Source organism: Garra rufa, chromosome 16 (assembly GCF_049309525.1).
Source record: "Garra rufa chromosome 16, GarRuf1.0, whole genome shotgun sequence".
Classification (NCBI taxonomy): domain Eukaryota; kingdom Metazoa; phylum Chordata; class Actinopteri; order Cypriniformes; family Cyprinidae; genus Garra; species Garra rufa.
The window spans coordinates 14268607-14288124 of record NC_133376.1 but is presented as its reverse complement, the minus strand read 5'-3'; the positions used below and the strand labels follow the sequence as shown (position 1 = coordinate 14288124).

At 34.0% G+C, this 19518-nt stretch overlaps 1 protein-coding gene across 1 annotated transcript in view; it reads left to right on the top strand.

Moving 5' to 3' along the window:
- Window positions 1–19518, top strand: part of LOC141288079 (GPI ethanolamine phosphate transferase 2-like) — a 222035-nt gene that overhangs the window by 185557 nt on the left and 16960 nt on the right. Inside the window, exons 10-11 of the mRNA XM_073820194.1 lie at window positions 10609–10927; window positions 17505–17668. Of these exons, the coding sequence (XP_073676295.1) occupies window positions 10609–10927; window positions 17505–17668 (483 nt within the window). The remainder of the gene's footprint in view (window positions 1–10608; window positions 10928–17504; window positions 17669–19518) is intronic.

Genomic DNA, 19518 nt, shown 5'->3' with positions numbered 1-19518 from the left:
ATGTTGATGATAATAACCTGTGTGACTCTAGGTCAAAGTGCTCTGCTCTAGGGTGAAAGGTCATATTGTTCTCTCATTTCCTCCAAAACCAGAAGGACAGCTGCAGCAACAATAGATCAGCAGCACCGGAATTGAATAAAACAGAAAGACGGGGGTGAATGAATAAATAAACAGCCATTTCGTGTCTTCAGCATATTTATTGAGTTTATGTAAGGCGGCGCGTGGGGTCTGTTGTCTGAAGACCGCCGACCACGGTCTTGCACAACATTTGCCTTTATTAGAGCGGACATTTTTAAATCTGACGCAATATCTGGCAACCCAAACCACCTCTTTTTCATGCATATCACACACAGTAATATTATTGTTATTTTTGTGCGTTTCACACACCTTCAGTGCCAGACTGAAACTCGTCAGACTGAGTGAATCGCTGGCAGTATTTAAAAATAAATGACATTCAAATGAATGCTATGCACAAAACGTCAATCTGATTAGCTGAATCTGCACAGTTTCTGTGAATAATGATGCACAGGTTTTTACTGGATTTGACACAATTTTACAAGGTGGATAACATTTGAGAATCCAGCACATATGAGCCTCATTTGCATGGATTTGCCTAATGAAGAATGACCTAATTTAAATATGCGTGTTGCAGCACTGTAAAAGTGCATATGCAGCTGGTTTTGTTAGACATTGTAAATGTTGAGTATCAAATATGTTCAGATTAATGCAGCATCATCACTTTCAGTGTTGTTTGTCACTGGAAACTTTAGGTTATTGGCCAGGTTATTGGCTGCTACACTGTTCAAGACAAACTGTCAGCATGAACATGAGTTCAGTAGTTAAACATGATTCCAGTGCAGTTATTGTGTTTTTATTAAAAAGCTTTTGCTGACGCCAGCGATCTGAAGTACACTGATGTTACTTTTACTCATTCTTTGGCACAACAGAGCTTTATAAATGTTTATATTTAGCCTTTCTAGAAATCTGAGTCTCTAGTGGCTTTTAACTGTGCAGTCTGACCAGCCACAGTTTAGTGAAGCTGGTTTATGAGGAACGCCTGATTGGTGCTCTCTGAAGGGGTGGGGTCTGCGATAAACACCTGCTTATTGGTGCTCTCTGAAGGGGTGGGGTCTACAAGGAACACCTGATTGGTGCTTTCAGAAGGGGAGAGGTCTATGAGGAACACCGTATGATTGGTGTTCACTGAAGGGGCGGGTTCTACGAAGAACAACGTATGATTGGTGCACATTGAAGGGGGCGGATTCTATGAGGAACACTGTATGATTGGTGTAGTTTAATCAGTTTAATCACTGAAGGGGCTGCTGATTGGTGCTCACTGATGGAGTGGAGTTTACGGGGGACACCATTTGATTTGTGCTTACTAAAGGGGCGGGGTCCACGAAGAACACCGTATGATTCATGCTCACTGAAGGGGCAGGTTCTATGAGAAACAACGTATGATTGGTGCAGTTTAATCAGTTTAATCACTGAAGGGGCGAGTTCTACGAAGAACAACGTATGATTGGTGCACACCGAAGGGGGCGGATTCTATGAGGAACACCGTAAGATTGGTGCTTACTAAAGGGGCGAGGTCCACAAAGAGCACCATATGATTAATGCTCACTGACGGGGCCGGGTCAACGAGGAACACTGTATGATTGGTGCAATTCTTCAGGTGTTTTTTTTTTTTTATAATTGTTGGATCTTTATTTTTTCCTCTTTTGTTTATTCTTTTCTGTTCCTTTAATCTTTTCCCCCTTTCATTTAGTTAGTTTTATTTATTTGTTTATTAAATGTTTTTATTTTGTTAATTCTTTTATTTGCTTGATCTTTCTTTTTCATTTGTTTATTAATTATTTTGATTTGTTAATTATTTTTGTTCAGTATTGATTTGTTTTGTTTTTCATTCATTAATTTGTTTATTCATTCATTCATTACTCATTCAAATTCTTTGATCTTCTTTCTTTCTTTCTTTCTTTCTTTCTTACTTACTTACTTACTTACTTACTTACTTACTTTTCTTTCTTTCTTTCTTTCTTTCTTTCTATCTCTCTTTATTATGTTTCATTTATCCTTTATGTTTTATGGTCATTCTCTTTGAGTGGCAGTACAATATAAATAACACCAAACATGAATGGACACTCATGGTTTCAATCGCCCTCATTCTTTCTGTCTCACGCTCTGATTGAGTTGCTCGCGTTGTAGATAAATAAAGCATGATGGAACATCTGCTTTCTTTCTCCAAGCAAAGACATGCTAATGTGTTTAGCTCTTCCGCTCCTTTCTTATGCTGTACTTCACAATAGCTTTTTTAAACTGCTTGCCACTTTGTTGCTCACCCTCACATAATTTCAAACCCAGTGTGACTTTCTCTCTTCTGTGGATTTGAACATTTTGAAAAATGATTCTTTCTTCTTTTTTTCCACATATTGAAAGCTTGTACGACCTCAAAAGGATTGGTAAAGAGCAAAGCACTCTCATTTTGTGTTCTACAGAAGACAATTCATACAGTCATACAGATTGTAATGAGTGTGAGTAAACAATGACCAAATTTTCATTTTTGCTTGAAGCACTTCTTTTTGAACCTTTATAAATATGATTAATGAGTTCACAAACTTTTGAACTTACTAGCTTGGTGGATAGCATTATTGTACACATGAGTGAAGAAATTAAGTTGATTAAATAAATATGTGAATGAACAAAAGAAAACAATATGAAAATGAACACATATTTTGAATGAATAAAATATTTAACAATTGCAGGAAAGAACAGACAAACAAATGAAAGAAAGATCAAATAAACAGAATAAATGAGAGAAAAAAGAAATGAAAGAACTAGAATAAATAAACAGAAAAAATGAGAGAAAAAAGAAATGAAAGAACTAGAATAAATAAACAGAAAAAATGCATGTACAAATGAGCAAATAAAAGACCAAGAGAGCAAAATAATGAATGATATAATAATAATAATAATAATAATGAACAAAAGAATAAACAAAAAACATCAAATGTTTGGAAAAACTAAAAGACTGAAAAAATGCATGAATGAACAGTTGAGCAAAATAATAAAATATTAAACGAATAACAAAAGAAACAGTTTGAATTAAGGAATAGACTGAAGTACTGCGTGAATTCATTAAAAAATAATATCTGAACAAAAAAACAAAATCACATGGACAAACTAAAAGGAAAAGCAAGAATGAAAGATCAAACAAATGAATTAATAAACAAAGTAACAAGAAATAAAGAAAGTCAGTTTATACAGGTTGCATCGACAAGAGTGTGGGTAAATAATGACTGAATTTTAATTTTTGCACGAAACACTTCTTTTTAACCTTTAAAAAAAAAAATAGAGTTCCCAAAGTTTGCTGAAATTAAAGCATTAGCATTGCAGGTGGCATTATAGTAATAAAACACTCGCAGGTTAAAGCAAATCCAGAGTGTGAACTCACGTTGAAGTGTGTGTGTGTGTGTGTGTGTGTGTGTGTGTGTGTGTGTGTGTGTGTGTGTGTCAGTTTGACACTTTTTCCCGCTGCGTCACTCTCTCTGCATATGCGTCCATGCCTGGGAACAACGTGCCGTTGCCAAGTTCTGGTTGGCATGGTAACGCGTGTTGGATTAAAGTGTTTTGTGCAGATGTGGTTTGCTCTCTGATGGAGCTTATTTACAGTGAAGAGGAACAGAGACACAGTGGCAATAAAAATGATGAGATTTTCCTTCTTCTCCAGGGAAATTGCTGAAATCCCTTGCCTGTTTTGCTCTAATCACATTTAATGTGACTGATCCAGTGTACTGTGAAACTGTAGAGTCTCCAGCTACAAGCGACCCGTGATTTAACATAGTTAAACAACATACAGTCACGCTGCCCGTTGGAGAAAGAGCTTTTGAAAAACTGCACTGTACAAGCAACTTACACAAAGTGCATTAAAGCTGTTCAAGGGGACAATGTACTTTATGTTTAACTAGATCAGATCATCATAATTGGATTATATAATGTAATTTAATCAGAGGAGTATTTTTGGTTAAAGAACAAGGGATTCAAATGAATAGATCTTGATTAGACTGACAGCATTACACTTGAAAAGATAAATGTAGACTAAAAACACTAAAAAAAAAAAAAAAAAAAAAAACTAGAATATAGTTATGTACAATGATGAATGGCAGTGTTTAACAAATTATTTTAGTATTAAAACTTTTCAATGAACCGTTGAATCCTTTCAGTTTGAATTTGTTCGTTTACATGAATCATTGGAATGAACCGATTCACTAAAATGAGTGGTCATCATATCTGTTTTTGTTTTTGCATGTTATGTGTGAGGTTCTTTACAATATAACTTAGACAATATAACAGCTATGTCTATTGTAGTTTTGTCACGCTACAGTAATTGGTAGGGTATGACGGGCTAAAGGCCCCCTGGGGTAAAAAGCGCCTTTGATATTATTTTCCTCTAAACCACTAGATGCCAGAAAAACATGCCATAGCGCTTTCTATGGGCGACATTTGACTCTTGAGTCGGGGGGAGCAAGAAAAAAAAAAAAAAAAAAAAAACTTTTTCGGCTGTTAGCATTACAACAATGTCGTACCGTATTGCAGCGCATCAAAGCAGTCAATAAGAGTGCTGCATTTTAGCCTGGGCCCTGACTTCTTCACACCCCTGGGGCTGGGCTTCGGACCAATTTTCACGTCATAGTTCAGACGCGGGCCGGGCATCAGGCCTGTTTTAGGCTTCTCCTTATTTTTATATTTTAGACATCCATTAATTATAGTGAAGAAAAAATGCTGTGCTGGTGGAAACAAAACAAGACTTCACTTTCGCTATCACTTTTGAGACCGGCTCGGACTGCGTTTAGTGTCCTTCAGCGCAGCTGGAAGAGATCCGCGTTCAAGCACACAATAGGCTGAAACTTGCCACAAAGCACCGGCAAAAAAAAAAAAAAAACAATAAATGTGTCGGGGCGAAAGAGTAAGGACATATTTGAATTATTTATTAATAAACTAGTGTATTCTGAGCCAGTCTCACAAAGATCCTGAATTGCAATCTCCTTTTTGGACACGCCTTTAGAGAGAAATTAAGTAATAATTTAAAGGGGTCATCGGATGCCCATTTTCCACAAGTTCATATGATTCTTTAGGGTCTTAATGAAAAGTCTCTAATATACTTTGATTAAAAATTCTCAATAGTAGTGTAAAAAAAACACCCCTTTACCTTGTCAAAATCAGCTCTGCAAAATTTCAGCTCATTTTAAGACATGGCCACTTTAAATGCCACGAGCTCTGCTCGCCCCGCCCCTCTCTGGGATTGTTTACCTTAGCCGCGTTTAGCTGCGTTTATTGGCGAAACTTGCCAACAAGCACATTATTAAGAAAGGCCATTTGCAAAGATGCACAAAAAACCCTTATACTCACTTCTGCTGTGGGTGAAGCTGCATCAGGAACGGTTCGGACGAAGATAGATGCATATGTAGATCGGGATTGGTGCTTTCCATTTAAAAACGAAAGTACCGTTAATCCTCTGCGTCTTCAGAGGCTCAGATGTCGGGATTAAATGACTACTGCTGTGTTCATTATTACATCCGACAACAGGACACCTCCATCGCTCTATTAGAGTTAACACAGTGAGGATCGTATTCGGACTGTTTCAGCTCGGTGAGGGCGGGTCTAAGGTAAGGCGCTCATGTCAATCAACTGTTTCGTCACAACGACAAGAAGCTAAGAATGAACTGATTTTAAAAAGGGGATATTACTTTTAAAGATAAAAAAAAATAACCACTGGGTGGATTTTTATCATTGTAGGGTGGTTGTGTACACAAACTACCAACACACATTAATGTTGAAACAACATGTAAAAGTTAGTTTTGCACCGATGACCCCTTTAAAGCTTTCTATAGATATATTTATCATGTCTGTGAGACATGCATTCGCTAAGTTTCGGTTAATTTTTGTGAAGCGCTCCTGTTCAAGAACGAGACGGCAGAAAGCACATCATGTTTGTTTTCTTTATTTTATAAAAGCACTGTTTGTAACATTTTGTTGAGTGCATACAAATAAAATGGATACTTTTTATTTGCTTACACTGAAAAAGAAGTGATCGCGCTGGCACCTCCATGTCCTGCAAAGCGGCTTTAGCTGCCACTCTCTGCACAAACTATTGGATATGCGCCTAATAGCGCACTTTTATCGTTAACGTTTAAAATAACATTGTTTTATACTTGAACTGTTTTATACCTATATATTTTATTTTAGGCAAGTCATGATGATCTGACAAGGCTGATCAAACTATGATCAGTTTTCTGCTGGGCGCTGTTCGTTTAAAAAAAAATATATATTTAACGCTCCAATCGTTTTTCTAAATTAACCTATAAAAAACTAGCTTTCTATTTTTTGACATGTCAGGGTTAGATTCAGATGGTAAATGTCATATATTATGTTGGGTGTCCATCTTAAAGATAATCACAGTGTTTAGAATGAAACCATCATTTTTAAGAACATTATTAATCATATCATATGATAAAATATTATTTGTTGTTACTACTGTAGATCTATATTAAATTACTATGGGATCTCCTTCAATGCTTTCAGAATCTTTACATTTTTAAATGATTTTGTTTCTGTGTTTTAAAATGTGTTTTATTTTAACATATTTTAATGACTATATTTATTGAACAAAAAATATTATTTTATTTATCAAAATAAGCAGGAAATAGTACAAACTTTGCATTATTAAAAACAAAAAAAAACAAAAAACAACAACATTATTTTAAATAAAGTATTTGTATCAGTACTGTGTGCCTTTTACGTTGTGTGTGGGGTAAAAGGCCTCCCTTGCCACTTTATACATTTATAAAATTTGTAAATAAAATAAACAACTTGTATGATTTATTTTCACACAAAATCTGTTGCTCCATAAATGTTTAATACAAACGTAAATATTTTTCTGCAATCATACACTTTGGGCACAGTGAAAAGCACTTTTTTTTCTTAGGGTGTGCCTTCAGCCCCGTTGAACCCTATTGGAAAGCTGCACTATTTTGACATTAGTTAACTTTAGTTAGCTGTGATAATTGATAATTTGATCATTTTGTTAAAAAGTCTGTAGCTTGTTGTTGTGGCACAAGACAAATTACCATTTTATTTTCCAATTTAAAGAAAAGAAAACATACTTGAGAAGCAACACTGCATAATATATTAAGTCGTGTTTTCAGAGAATTCATCTGTTTTGTATTTTGTATTGCTGCACAGGCAGATATTTTCATTTGTTTTATGTATAAATAAAGTTAGGGTTAAAAACAAGCCAAAAGATTTGTTAGTGCAGTAAGACAAAGTACATTTATATTCAAGATATTCAAGATACAATCTATGAAAATAAATCTCTTCCCAAGTAAATTTATCCTGTTTTTTTGTGTTTTAGATGTTTTGCTGAAACCATAAAAAAGACTAGTTTGAAAATTATTAAAATGTCTTTTTTATATGAAAATACTTAGTTAAACACTGTTGTTAATTATTGTTTTCAACTTTATATTCAAATTTTCTTGTTGTGTTTAGTACACATTTATCTAGTTAAGTTTAAAAAGGTAATAAATTGCTTTTTTTATTATTAGTTTTAATTGTTTCCTTAAGTTCACACTTATAATCGTAGTTTTCGTTTTCCTCAGCAAAAATGGTCATAACGAAGATATAAATCTGATTGGATGGCTCTGTTGGAAGGGGCGTGTCGACTGTGAGACTTCAGTGTTGACGCTCACTGCTGTGATTGGCTATTATCTTTGAATATAAAATGAGTACATGTGGAACTCTCTTGAAAACTCGAGAAAGTATTATTGGGTTTTTATTATGACAGTTGCCAAGATGAAATAATTCAGTTGATTTAGCATTATATTTAAATCTACTCACGGTGCAACAGTTATGTCTACTGAGAACACAATGATTGCAATAATGCAACATGATTTCTGCCATTTCACAAATACTGTCATCTTAACTAACAAAGTCAAAACATGATATAAACAAGAGACCTGTTGAGCAGTGTAACAGGAGTTTTGGCGCTGATAGGCTCACGCTCCTCAGATGGTTTTCACGCTACTAACTGGAACAGTGTATAATGAAATGCAGTTTCTGATTTTTATGTTATGTTTCTCAAGGTTAAACATTTTTTGAGTTTTTTGCACAAAAAAAAAAAGGTCATGACATCAAAAATGCCACAATGGAAGTGAATGGGAAATGCATCTCAAAATCCCAAAAGCCCAAGCTCAAACTTGAAACACAACTTTAAATGTATGGCTTTAATTTTTGTGCAGTTTTAGAGTAAAGCTGTTTAAAATTTAAAACAGTATTTTTGTACATTTTTATCACAATAATAATACTATAATAATAAAAAACGTATATAACTTTTTGTAGATTCACTTTTTACTTTAACTTAATTTGCTGAGCGTCGTATTTAAAGAGACACCTAATGTCAAGCATTCAAGATTTATGGCAGTTTAAGTTGAAAGTTAAATTTTTTAGGTCTATGCACAGATTCTAAATGGATCATAACTATTCCATAAATATAGTTTAGGACCATTAAATCCCCTTGAAATCATACAAAGGAATTTTTTTTTTCTAAATTCCATTTTAGTTTTTTCTTGTCACTTCTTGTCACTTTAATGGTTAGATTAAAAAATATTAATCAAAAATCACGTCTAATTAATTAAAATCATGAATCTTAAACAATTTAAGAGGAATTTATTAAAAGTTTAACAAATATGTAATTGTTAAGGCTGCATGAAATACGTTATTTTAATAATTACAATTACTATTTTAATATTCAAAGCTTCTCTCGTTAACTGCTTTTATTACAACATATAACTTTTTTTTTTCAGAAGTTTTTCAAGGTAAACCAAACTTTTATTTTGATGGGTTGCTGTGAAAACCTTTAAAGGGGTCATCGGATGCCTATTTTCCACAAGCTGATATGATATATGATATGATATGATTCTTTAGGGTTCTAATGAAAATTTCTCAATGGTAGTGTAAAAATAACTCAATTTCAGCCCTTTTTAAAGCGAGCTATTCTGTTGCATGTTCCTTTAAATGCTAATGAGCTCTGCTTGCCCCGCCTCTCTCTGCCATGGGATGACGAGCAGTAATGTTTACTTTAGACGCATTTAGCCGTGTTTAGCTGTGAAACTTGCTAACCAACACATTATTAAGAAAGGCCGTTTGCAAAGATGCATAAAAAACCCTTATGCTCACTGCTGTGGGTGAAGCTGCATTACAAATGATTCGCATGAACATAGACACATGTGTAGATCGGGATCAGCGCTTTCCTTTCAAAAACAAAAGTAACATTAATCCTCTGCTTCTTCAGTGACTCAGATGTTAGGAGTAAATGACGACTGCTATGTTCATTATTACATCCAACAACAGAACACCTCAGTCGCTCAATCAGACATTCTTGTCTTCCTCTGCACCTGAGTCACACAATGGCGATCGAAGTCGGACAGTTTCAGCTCGGTGAGGGCGGGTCTAAGGTAAGGCGCTGTCGGTGTGTCATCACACCAACAAGAAGCTAAGAATGACCTGATTTAAAAAAGGGGATATTACTTTTCAAGATTAAAAAATACCAATGGGTAAATTTTTATCATTGTACGGTGGTTGTGTACACAAATTGCCAACACACATTAATGTTCAAACAAAAAAAAAAAGTGAGTAAAAGTGAGTTTTGCATCTGATGACCCCTTTAAGTTTTTGTTTGTATATGATATGACAATAGTTTTCTCAAAAGATATGGTAAAATGCTCATGAATAGACTCTCAATTCAGTTTATGTGTTCAGATTATGTTTATGTGTTCATGTGTTCATATTGAGGCGCGCTTTAGTATGTGTGTATTAAACAATACCACGCATCTACGCCATTCATTCACACAGAGACATGCAGAGCATGCAGGATTGATATTTAAATAGTGTTTTTGTGGCTTAAAATTCACAGACACTAGTTCATATCACATTTAGATTTAAGTGTAATGACCAACTTTTGACTTATTCATCCAAAATTCACCAAATTGACACTGCGACACAATCCATGTTATACAGTAAATTCCATTTTTATGACAGTATTCAATGATTCTGTCCACGTTTTCTGCATTACTACATTCTGATCTAGTTTAGCATATGGTACTGTATATTTGCCTCCTAAATAGCCTCAGTATACTTTGTGCTGACAGTAGGAGTATTTATTTGAGTTGTTTCGCTTACGGTGTGGTGTCTCTGCATCTCTGATGTTGACCTGATATTGTCCCAGCAGTTTTGCTGTGTTTACTACATTGTCAAAAGTGAGAAGGTGGTCCTTTCAGGCGGTTTCTGCTGATTTCCGCCAGGTGACCCCGCTGACCTCCTGTGGGCTATAATAAGTAACTTCTGCTCTCTGCTGCGAAGCACCAAACCTCGCTGTTATTGATTCTCTTCTGACTTCACAAGCTTTGCCTGAGATGAAGACAAGCCTTCAAACAAAAGGGTGCTCGCTGTCGATATTGATTCTTCCGTGTGTAAGATAGAAAGCAGGTGAAAATGTAAGTGTCTTTGATGAGCCTAAACAAGAATATTTCTTTCTGTGTTTCTCACGTTCTCTTTCAGAGGAACCGTTGAAGCACGATTCGTCTACGTTTTCGTCCTCGGTATCTTGTTCACCGGCGTGAAGGACCTGCTGCGCTCGCAGGTGATGTCGTCAGCGGTGGACAGCGGGCGGCTGAAGAGCAGAGGACTGTGGGAAGTGTACAGTGGTGTGGTGTTATTGGTGGCTTTGCTGTTCAGAGCTCATAATTTGCCCACGCTGGCCTGCTGTCTGCTTATCCAGACCATCATGGCTCAGTTCATCTGGAAGAAACTGCACTACGATGCCGCCCAGACCACCATCATGCACTACTGGTTCGGCCAGGCCTTCTTCTACTTTCAGGTAATGATGAGAGGAGAACATCTTTAAGAATGGCTTAGTAAAGACAATAGAGGCCTTGTTTCCTCCATTAATGTATATCGATTATGTAATTGCAGTGCTATTGTTCTCAGGAACACGTTTTTCACACGTTGAGGTCGATCGCTTGGCCTAAACCCAAGATTGATTCCTTCAAAACTTTAAACACTTTCCACACTGGATTTATAAATGATTTACCTTGATTAATTGTACTTATTTGGCACCGAACCTTGGTATGTTTGCGTTATAAGCATTGTAATACCACCATTGAGACTAGCTAAAGGAATAGTGCACCCACAAATGAAAATTACTCAATGGTTTACTCACCCTCAAGCCATCCTAGGTGTACATGACTTTCTTCTTTTAGACGAATACAATCAGAGATATATACAGAAAAACTCCTGGCTCTTCCAAGCGTTATAATGGCAGTGAATAGGTGTTAAGATTTTCAAGATTGTATTCGTCTGAAAGAGGAAAGTCATATACACCTAGAATTGCTTGAGGGTGAGTAAATCATGGGGCAATTGTAATTTTTGGGTGAATTTTCAATTTTGGGCTGGCTTGTGAACAGAATTGTCATCCTACCCTAAAGCAGATTGATTCATATGAAAAGTTTAAACAAACCTAAGTGTAAAAATGCCCTTTAGTATTACAAGCAATGACGACAGCAGAATTGTTCCATTCATTACAGATTTCCATTATAGAATCTTGACTCAGCAAAACGTGCAGGACTTTTCTTTACATATTTTATCAATTCAACCATAAAATCATCGGCTGCTGCTGCTGTTGGAGACATTTTGAATAGCTTGTTGCTTTATTTTTATACAGTTGTGGTCAAAAGTTTACAATCTGCAAAATGTTAATTATTTTAGCAAAATAAGAGGGATCATACAAAATGCATGTTATTTAAATAAAATGTTTCACATAAAAGACGTTTACATATAGTCCACCAGAGAAAATAATGATTTAATTTATAAAAATGACTTAATGCTGTGTTGTTACCTGAATGATTCAAAGCTGTGTTGTTTATTTATAGTTGTCATGAGTAGCTTGTTTGTCCTGAACAGTTAAACTTCTTGCTGTTCTTCAGAAAATTCCTTCAGGTTCCACCAATTTTTTGGTTTTTCAGAATTTTTGTGTATTTGAGATTCATCTTTTCACACTGAGGGACTCAACTTTTGATTTTCAACTATTACAGAAGGTTCAAACGCTCACTGATGCTTCAGAAGGAAAAACTAGGCATTAAAAGTGAGGGGTGAAAACTTTTGACAGAATAAAGATGTGTACATTTTTCTTATTTTGCCTAAATATCATATTTTTTTCATTTAGCACTGCCCTTCAGAAGCTACAAAAGATACTTTCTTGTTCCCCAGAAGACAAAATAAGTTCAATTTACTCTGATCTTCAAATTTAAGTTTCCAAGTTCTCACCCCGGGCTCTTAATGCATTGAGTTTCCTTCTGGAACATAAGTGAGCGTTTGAACCTTCTGTAATAGTTGCATATAAGTCCCTCAGTTGTCCTCAGTGTGAAAAGATGGATATGAAAATCATACAGTCATTGTTGGAAAGGGTTCAAATACACAAAAATGCAGGAAAACCAAAGAATTTGTGCGACCTGGAGAATTTTTCTAAAGAACAGCAGGCAGTTTAACTGTTCAGGACAAACAAGGGACTCAAACAACTATCATTAAACAAAAAAACAGCTGTGGATCATTCAGGTAACAACAAAGTGTTAAGAATCAAAGGGATGTAAACTTTTGAACAGGGTAATTTTTATAAATGTAACTATTATTTTCTCTTGTGGACTATATGTAAACATTTTTATGTGAAATGTTTTAGTAAAATAATTAACATTTTGCAGATTCTGCAAGGTGTATGTAAACTTTCGACTATAACTGTATTTATTTATTAAAGACAAATTTTTAAATATTCAAAATAGAAAATTTTTCCACAGTTTTACTGTTTTTTTACTTAATAAAGTGTATATTTGTTATTACTCTAAACTTTTGACCATTAGTATTAATGACCTCAAAACCGACAGGCGTGGAATAAAAGTAACAAAACTTTTTTGTCAGAGCAATGCCAGACGGATGGACTGTTTATAAACCTGATCAAAGGAATCAGTTTTATAATGAGACATCGAGAGTACATCAAGTCAGAGCTGAGCTGAGATGTGTGTGTGTGTGTGTGTGTGTGTGTGTGTGTGTGTGTGTGTGTGTGTGTAAGTGTGGGTCATAAATGGTGCTTTACTGGCCAATTATCATTTAAAGCACCCAAGCATGGAATTATGGGCTTGAAAATGACATCATCATTGAGGGACAGTCAGGGTCAATGCAGCTGAACTGTCCAAGGATGGATATATTCCTCTCCCTCTCTCTAGTCATTAAGCAGGGTGGAAGTGATTGTTAATTGTAAATTGTCACATTGATTTAGCTCGTTTTGTCAGGCCAGGCCCTTTTTCCACCCACTTTGACACTGCAAACTAGCATGAAATAATGGGAGTAAGAGAGGCAAGAGGAAAGCGATTGAGGAGGAGGATTTTCCAATCTCCTGGTCCTGACAGGAGCAACTGGAGTGACAGACACAGCGTCCTGTGAGCTGTGGAAAAAGCAGGATCTGTTCGTTTATTTCCCCCTCTTCCTCATCCGTCCATCAGCCGAGGGACCCTCAGACTGGAGTCTGTCAGCAATGACTAGAAACACAGTGCTTCTCTCACCTCACCTGAATAACTGCAGGATGCCTCAAACCTCTGCTACATCACTTCACTACTGTTTATATCAACCGTTTCCAAACTTTTTCACGTAAAATATTTACCTGAAGTCCCCCTGAAATTTTGGGTTCATATTTAAATTATTTAATGACAAATTCACATGTTCATGGTTAATGGTCAAATGACATGAATGCTTTTTTGAAAATCTATTTTTAGTTAGTGTTTTATTTTGATTTGTTGTTATTTTAAAATGATTTATATAAAGGGCTGCACATATATAGGGAATGTTATAATTATTATTAATGTATTATTATTATTATGTTCAAGTTCTCTGGTGTTAGTTGTTTAATGGTCAAATGACATGAAAATGTTTTTTATATATATTTTTTTTATTTGTTTTTATTATAGTTATTTATATATAGGTCTGCAAACTCGTAATTCTGACTTATTTTCTCAGAATTGTGAGGTATAAACTTGCAATTCTGAGAAAAAAGGTCACAGTTGTGAGATATAAACTCTTAATTCTGAGAAAAATGTCAGAATTGTGAGATATAAACTCACAATTTTGAGAAAAAGTAACAATTGTGAGAAACAATTCTGAGAAAGTCAATTGTGAGACAAACTCAGATCTGAGAAAAAAAGGCAGAATTTTGAGTTTGTATCTCACAATTCTGACTTTATAACTCGCAATTGTGAGTTTGTTTCATACAAACAAGTCAATTGTGAGATGTAAATTTGCAATTGCAAGAAAAAAGTCAGAATTTTGAGATGTAAACTCACATTTTTTAAAAATGAGTCACAATTGTGAGATATAAACTTGCAATTTTGATAATAAAAGTCACAATTGTGAGATATATACTTGTAATTCTAAGAAAAATGTCACAATTGTGAGAAACTTGCAATTCAGAGAAAAAACAATTGTGAGAAACATGCAATTTTGAGAAAAAAAGTGACAATTAAAACAAGTAAAAATTGAGAAAAGTCAGAACTCACCACTGTGAGTTTGTATCATGCAATTCTGAAAAAAGTCAGAATTGCAAGATGTAAACTTGAAAGAAAAAGTCAGAATTTTGAGAAAAGTCACAAACGTGAGATATACAATCGCAATTTTGAAGTCACAATTGTGAGATATAAACTCATTTTTTTAATAAAAAAAAAGTCACAATTGAGATATAAACTTGCAATTCTGAGGAAAAAAAGTCTGAATTTTGAGTTTATATCTTACAGTACTAACTTAACTTGCCATTGTGAGTGTGTATCACGCAGTTCTGAGAAAGAAAAGTGTTTTTTTTTAATTCTGAAAAAAAGTCTGAATTGTAAGATATAAACTCAGTTTTGAGAAAAAGTCACAATTTTAAGAAAAACTTCACAATTGTAAGATATAAACAAAAAAATCAATTTACGAGATAAACTCGCAATTTTGAGAGAAAAAAGTCAGAATTTTGAGTTTATATCTCACAATTCTGACTTTATAACTCGCAATTGTGAGTTTGTTTCATACAAACAAGTCAATTGTGAGATGTAAATTTGCAATTGCAAGAAAAAAGTCAGAATTTTGAGATATAAACTTGTAATTCTAAGAAAAATGTCACAATTGTGAGAAACTTGCAATTTTGAGAAAAAAAGTCACAATTGTGAGATATTAACAATTTTGAGAAAAAAGTGACAATTAAAACAAGTAAAAATTGAGAAAAGTCAGAACTCACCACTGTGAGTTTGTATCATGCAATTCTGAAAAAAGTCAGAATTGCAAGATGTAAACTTGAAAGAAAAAGAAGTCAGAATTTTGAGAAAAGTCACAAACGTGAGATATACAATCGCAATTTTGAAGTCACAATTGTGAGATATAAACTCATTTTTTATTAAAAAAAAGTCACAATTGAGATATAAACTTGCAATTCTGAGAAAAAAAGTCACAATTGAGACAAACTTGCAATTCTGAGGAAAAAAGTCTGAATTTTGAGTTTATATCTTACAGTACTAACTTAACTTGCAATTGTGAGTGTGTATCACGCAGTTCTGAGAGAGAAAAGTGATTTTTTTTAATTCTGAAAAAAAGTCTGAATTGTGAGATATAAACTCACAGTTTTGAGAAAAAGTCACAATTTTAAGAAAAACTTCACAATTGTAAGATATAAACAAAAAAAATCACTTTACGAGATAAACTCGCAATTTTGAGAGAAAAAAGTCAGAATTTTGAGTTTATATCTCACAATTCTGACTTTATAACTCGCAATTGTGAGTTTGTTTCATACAAACAAGTCAATTGTGAGATGTAAATTTGCAATTGCAAGAAAAAAGTCAGAATTTTGAGATATAAACTTGTAATTCTAAGAAAAATGTCACAATTGTGAGAAACTTGCAATTTTGAGAAAAAAAGTCACAATTGTGAGATATTAACAATTTTGAGAAAAAAGTGACAATTAAAACAAGTAAAAATTGAGAAAAGTCAGAACTCACCACTGTGAGTTTGTATCATGCAATTCTGAAAAAAGTCAGAATTGCAAGATGTAAACTTGAAAGAAAAAGAAGTCAGAATTTTGAGAAAAGTCACAAACGTGAGATATACAATCGCAATTTTGAAGTCACAATTGTGAGATATAAACTCATTTTTTATTAAAAAAAAGTCACAATTGAGATATAAACTTGCAATTCTGAGAAAAAAAGTCACAATTGAGACAAACTTGCAATTCTGAGGAAAAAAGTCTGAATTTTGAGTTTATATCTTACAGTACTAACTTAACTTGCAATTGTGAGTGTGTATCACGCAGTTCTGAGAGAGAAAAGTGATTTTTTTTAATTCTGAAAAAAAGTCTGAATTGTGAGATATAAACTCACAGTTTTGAGAAAAAGTCACAATTTTAAGAAAAACTTCACAATTGTAAGATATAAACAAAAAAAATCACTTTACGAGATAAACTCTCAATTTTGAGAAAAAAAGTCAGAATTTTGAGTTTATATCTCACTATTTTGACTTTATAACTTGCAATTGTGAGTTTGTATCACGCAATCCTGAAAAAAGTCTCAATTGTGGTTAGATATAAACTCGCAATTTTGAGAGAAAGTCACAATTCTGAGAAAAAAATTCACAACTGTGAGATAAAAAGTCGCAATTACCTTTTTTTATTTTTTATTCAATAGTGGAAACGCATTTCCATAGGATGCCTTTGTCCATATAATGGATTTTCTGGAAAGTAATTTGTTTTATTACTCCTCTGAGTCTCGCTTGTGGACTTTCTGCACGAGGGCGCCCTCCGGTGTCGAGTATGAATGAAATAAATAACGCTTGAGTCATAGAGTTTAATGCTATATAATGGAGCTGGTGCTGGATTAGTATGTGTCATATTATTGTATGTGCACTATTAATTTTCAAATATCACTAATACCAGTATATTGCGACACCCCTAATTAACACAATAGCTATTTTCCATTATTTAAATATCATGATTATTGTCAATACTGGAATATCAAGACAACCCTAGGCATGTAATAAACATAAACTTCTATCCACAGAAATGTTGGAAATAATAAAGATTTCAGTTTTATAATCACACTATACTATATTGAGATACTATATCAAGATTTGAGTTTTATTGAGATATCCATCCACATTTATTTATTTTAATTTAACAATCGATTATTAGCTATTCATCAATTCACAAACCCCTATTTAGCATATATTTACAGTTAAGGGCTTTTCAAAGCCCCTAGCACAAAGTAGTAAAGGAAAATGTTAATTCCCTTCGTTCTCATGTTACTTAAGACAGCCATGACACATTCATTTTTTGAGAGCTTTATAAAATGTCAAAACGTATGTTAACTGTGTATGTTGATGTTTTATGGTCTCTTCAGGGAAACTCTAATAACATCGGGACAGTGGACATCTCTGTGGGTTTTGTGGGTCTGGAGAGTTATGTGGAAGCACCTGCCATTTTCTTGACGGCCCTGAGCACCTACGCAGGACCGCTGCTCTGGGCCTGTCATCTGCTGTGTTTCCTCAGCTCACAGAGAGACAGGTAACACACACACACACACACACAAGCTCATGTAATGTTGTACTGTAGGACTGGTGTTATATGATTTTATAGTGTTCTTATATAGTATGTCATTTCAACGTTGTTCCATGGGTATGCTAATAAAATGAGATTTGCATTTTCCTAACAGAATACCAACGCTAACAAGGCAGCAAAAGAAAAAAAGCTGAAGTAGCATATATAATAAGTAAATATAAATAGAGAAAAAGAATAGTGTTGAATATTTTACGACTGAAAATACACTACCTTTCAAAAGTTTGGCTCAGTAGGATTTTTTTCTTATTGAAAAAATAACATTTCTTAAGCCGATTTCTGAAGGATCATGTGACACTGAAAACTGGAGTAATGATACTGAAAATTCAGCTTTGATCTCAGGAATAAACTACATTTTAGAATGTTGTTACAATGAAAATTTAAAAAAAAAATTAAATGTAAAAAAATCTTTCACAATATTACTGTATTTTTTTTTATCAAATAAATGCAGCCTTGGTGAATGTAAGGACTTCTTTCAAAAACATTCTAAAAATCGTATCCCAAACATTTGAACTGCAGTGTATTTACGTATTTGTTTAGTAGATGTTTGTATCTGAAGCATGTGTTTAATCAGGAATCCAAAAACCATGACATTGGCATTGCTAGTGTCAAGGTTAGTAATTTACCTGATCTACAGGACCAGTAACAATGCAGAAAACGCTAGAGGACGGTCTGAATGGAGCCTGTAGGTTAAGTGTTTCGAGCTGAATGCTGCCTTACAAAAATACAGTAATCATACTGAACATGGTTGACTTCCAAACAGGCCTCTTGAGCTTTCGAAGCTCAAAACTGGTTTCTGATTAAATGTATTTAAACTTTCGGCAAAAGCTAGTCCTAAACAAACACAAACAACCTGTTATTCTCATCTAGAGTGCTTATCAAAATCTTTATGTACTGGTGACCGCAGTTTGTTTTTCGCTTTTGCCTTCTGTAGTAGTTTCAGCGAGAGACACTGCATTGATCACATCCACTTCTAATATTAGTCAGGGTTTCTTAGTTCTTCAGGATTTAGTCGTGTTAAAAAAAAATATTAATATTAAATTTCACACAAGGTGCACAAGATGTTACTTGATTTTCTTTGTAATTATTTCTATGAATTACTGAGTAAAAATTGTTACAAAGTAAATCCTACATCATTGTTTTGTCCATTTTCTAACTTGTCACTGACCCTTAGAAATAAACAGGCTTTCCTGGTGTACTATTAAAGAGATAACTCACCAAAAAAAAAATTACCCCATGATTTACTCACCTGCAAGGCATCCTAGGTGTATATAACTTTCTTCTTTCACACAAATACAATTGGAGGTATATTAAAAAATGCCCTGGCTCTTCCAGGCTTTATAATGGCAGTTTATAAAGTATAAAGTTTATAAAGCTGTTGAGATGTTGCGATTATTAACCCCTTGGAGCTGCGTGGAGTACTTTTTATGATGGATGGATGCACTTTATTGGACTTCAAAATCTCAACACCCATTCACTGTCATTATAAAGTGTTGAAGAGCCAGTATTTTTTTTTATATAACTCCAATTATATTTGTCTGAAAGAAGAAAGTCATCTACATCTAAAATGGCTTGAGGGTGAGTAAATCATGGCGTTTTTTTTTTTGTTTGTTTTTTTTGGGTGAACTATCCCTCCTATGTGTACTGTATATGTATGTAAATAAATAATTTCTGATTGGATTATGTGATGTTAAACTTATTTTATTTTTAATTTTCGTTCTGTTTTAATAATAATAATAAAAATCTATAAAATCTATAGACATTTCAAATTAAATAAATCACAAAAAAATAAAACTTTA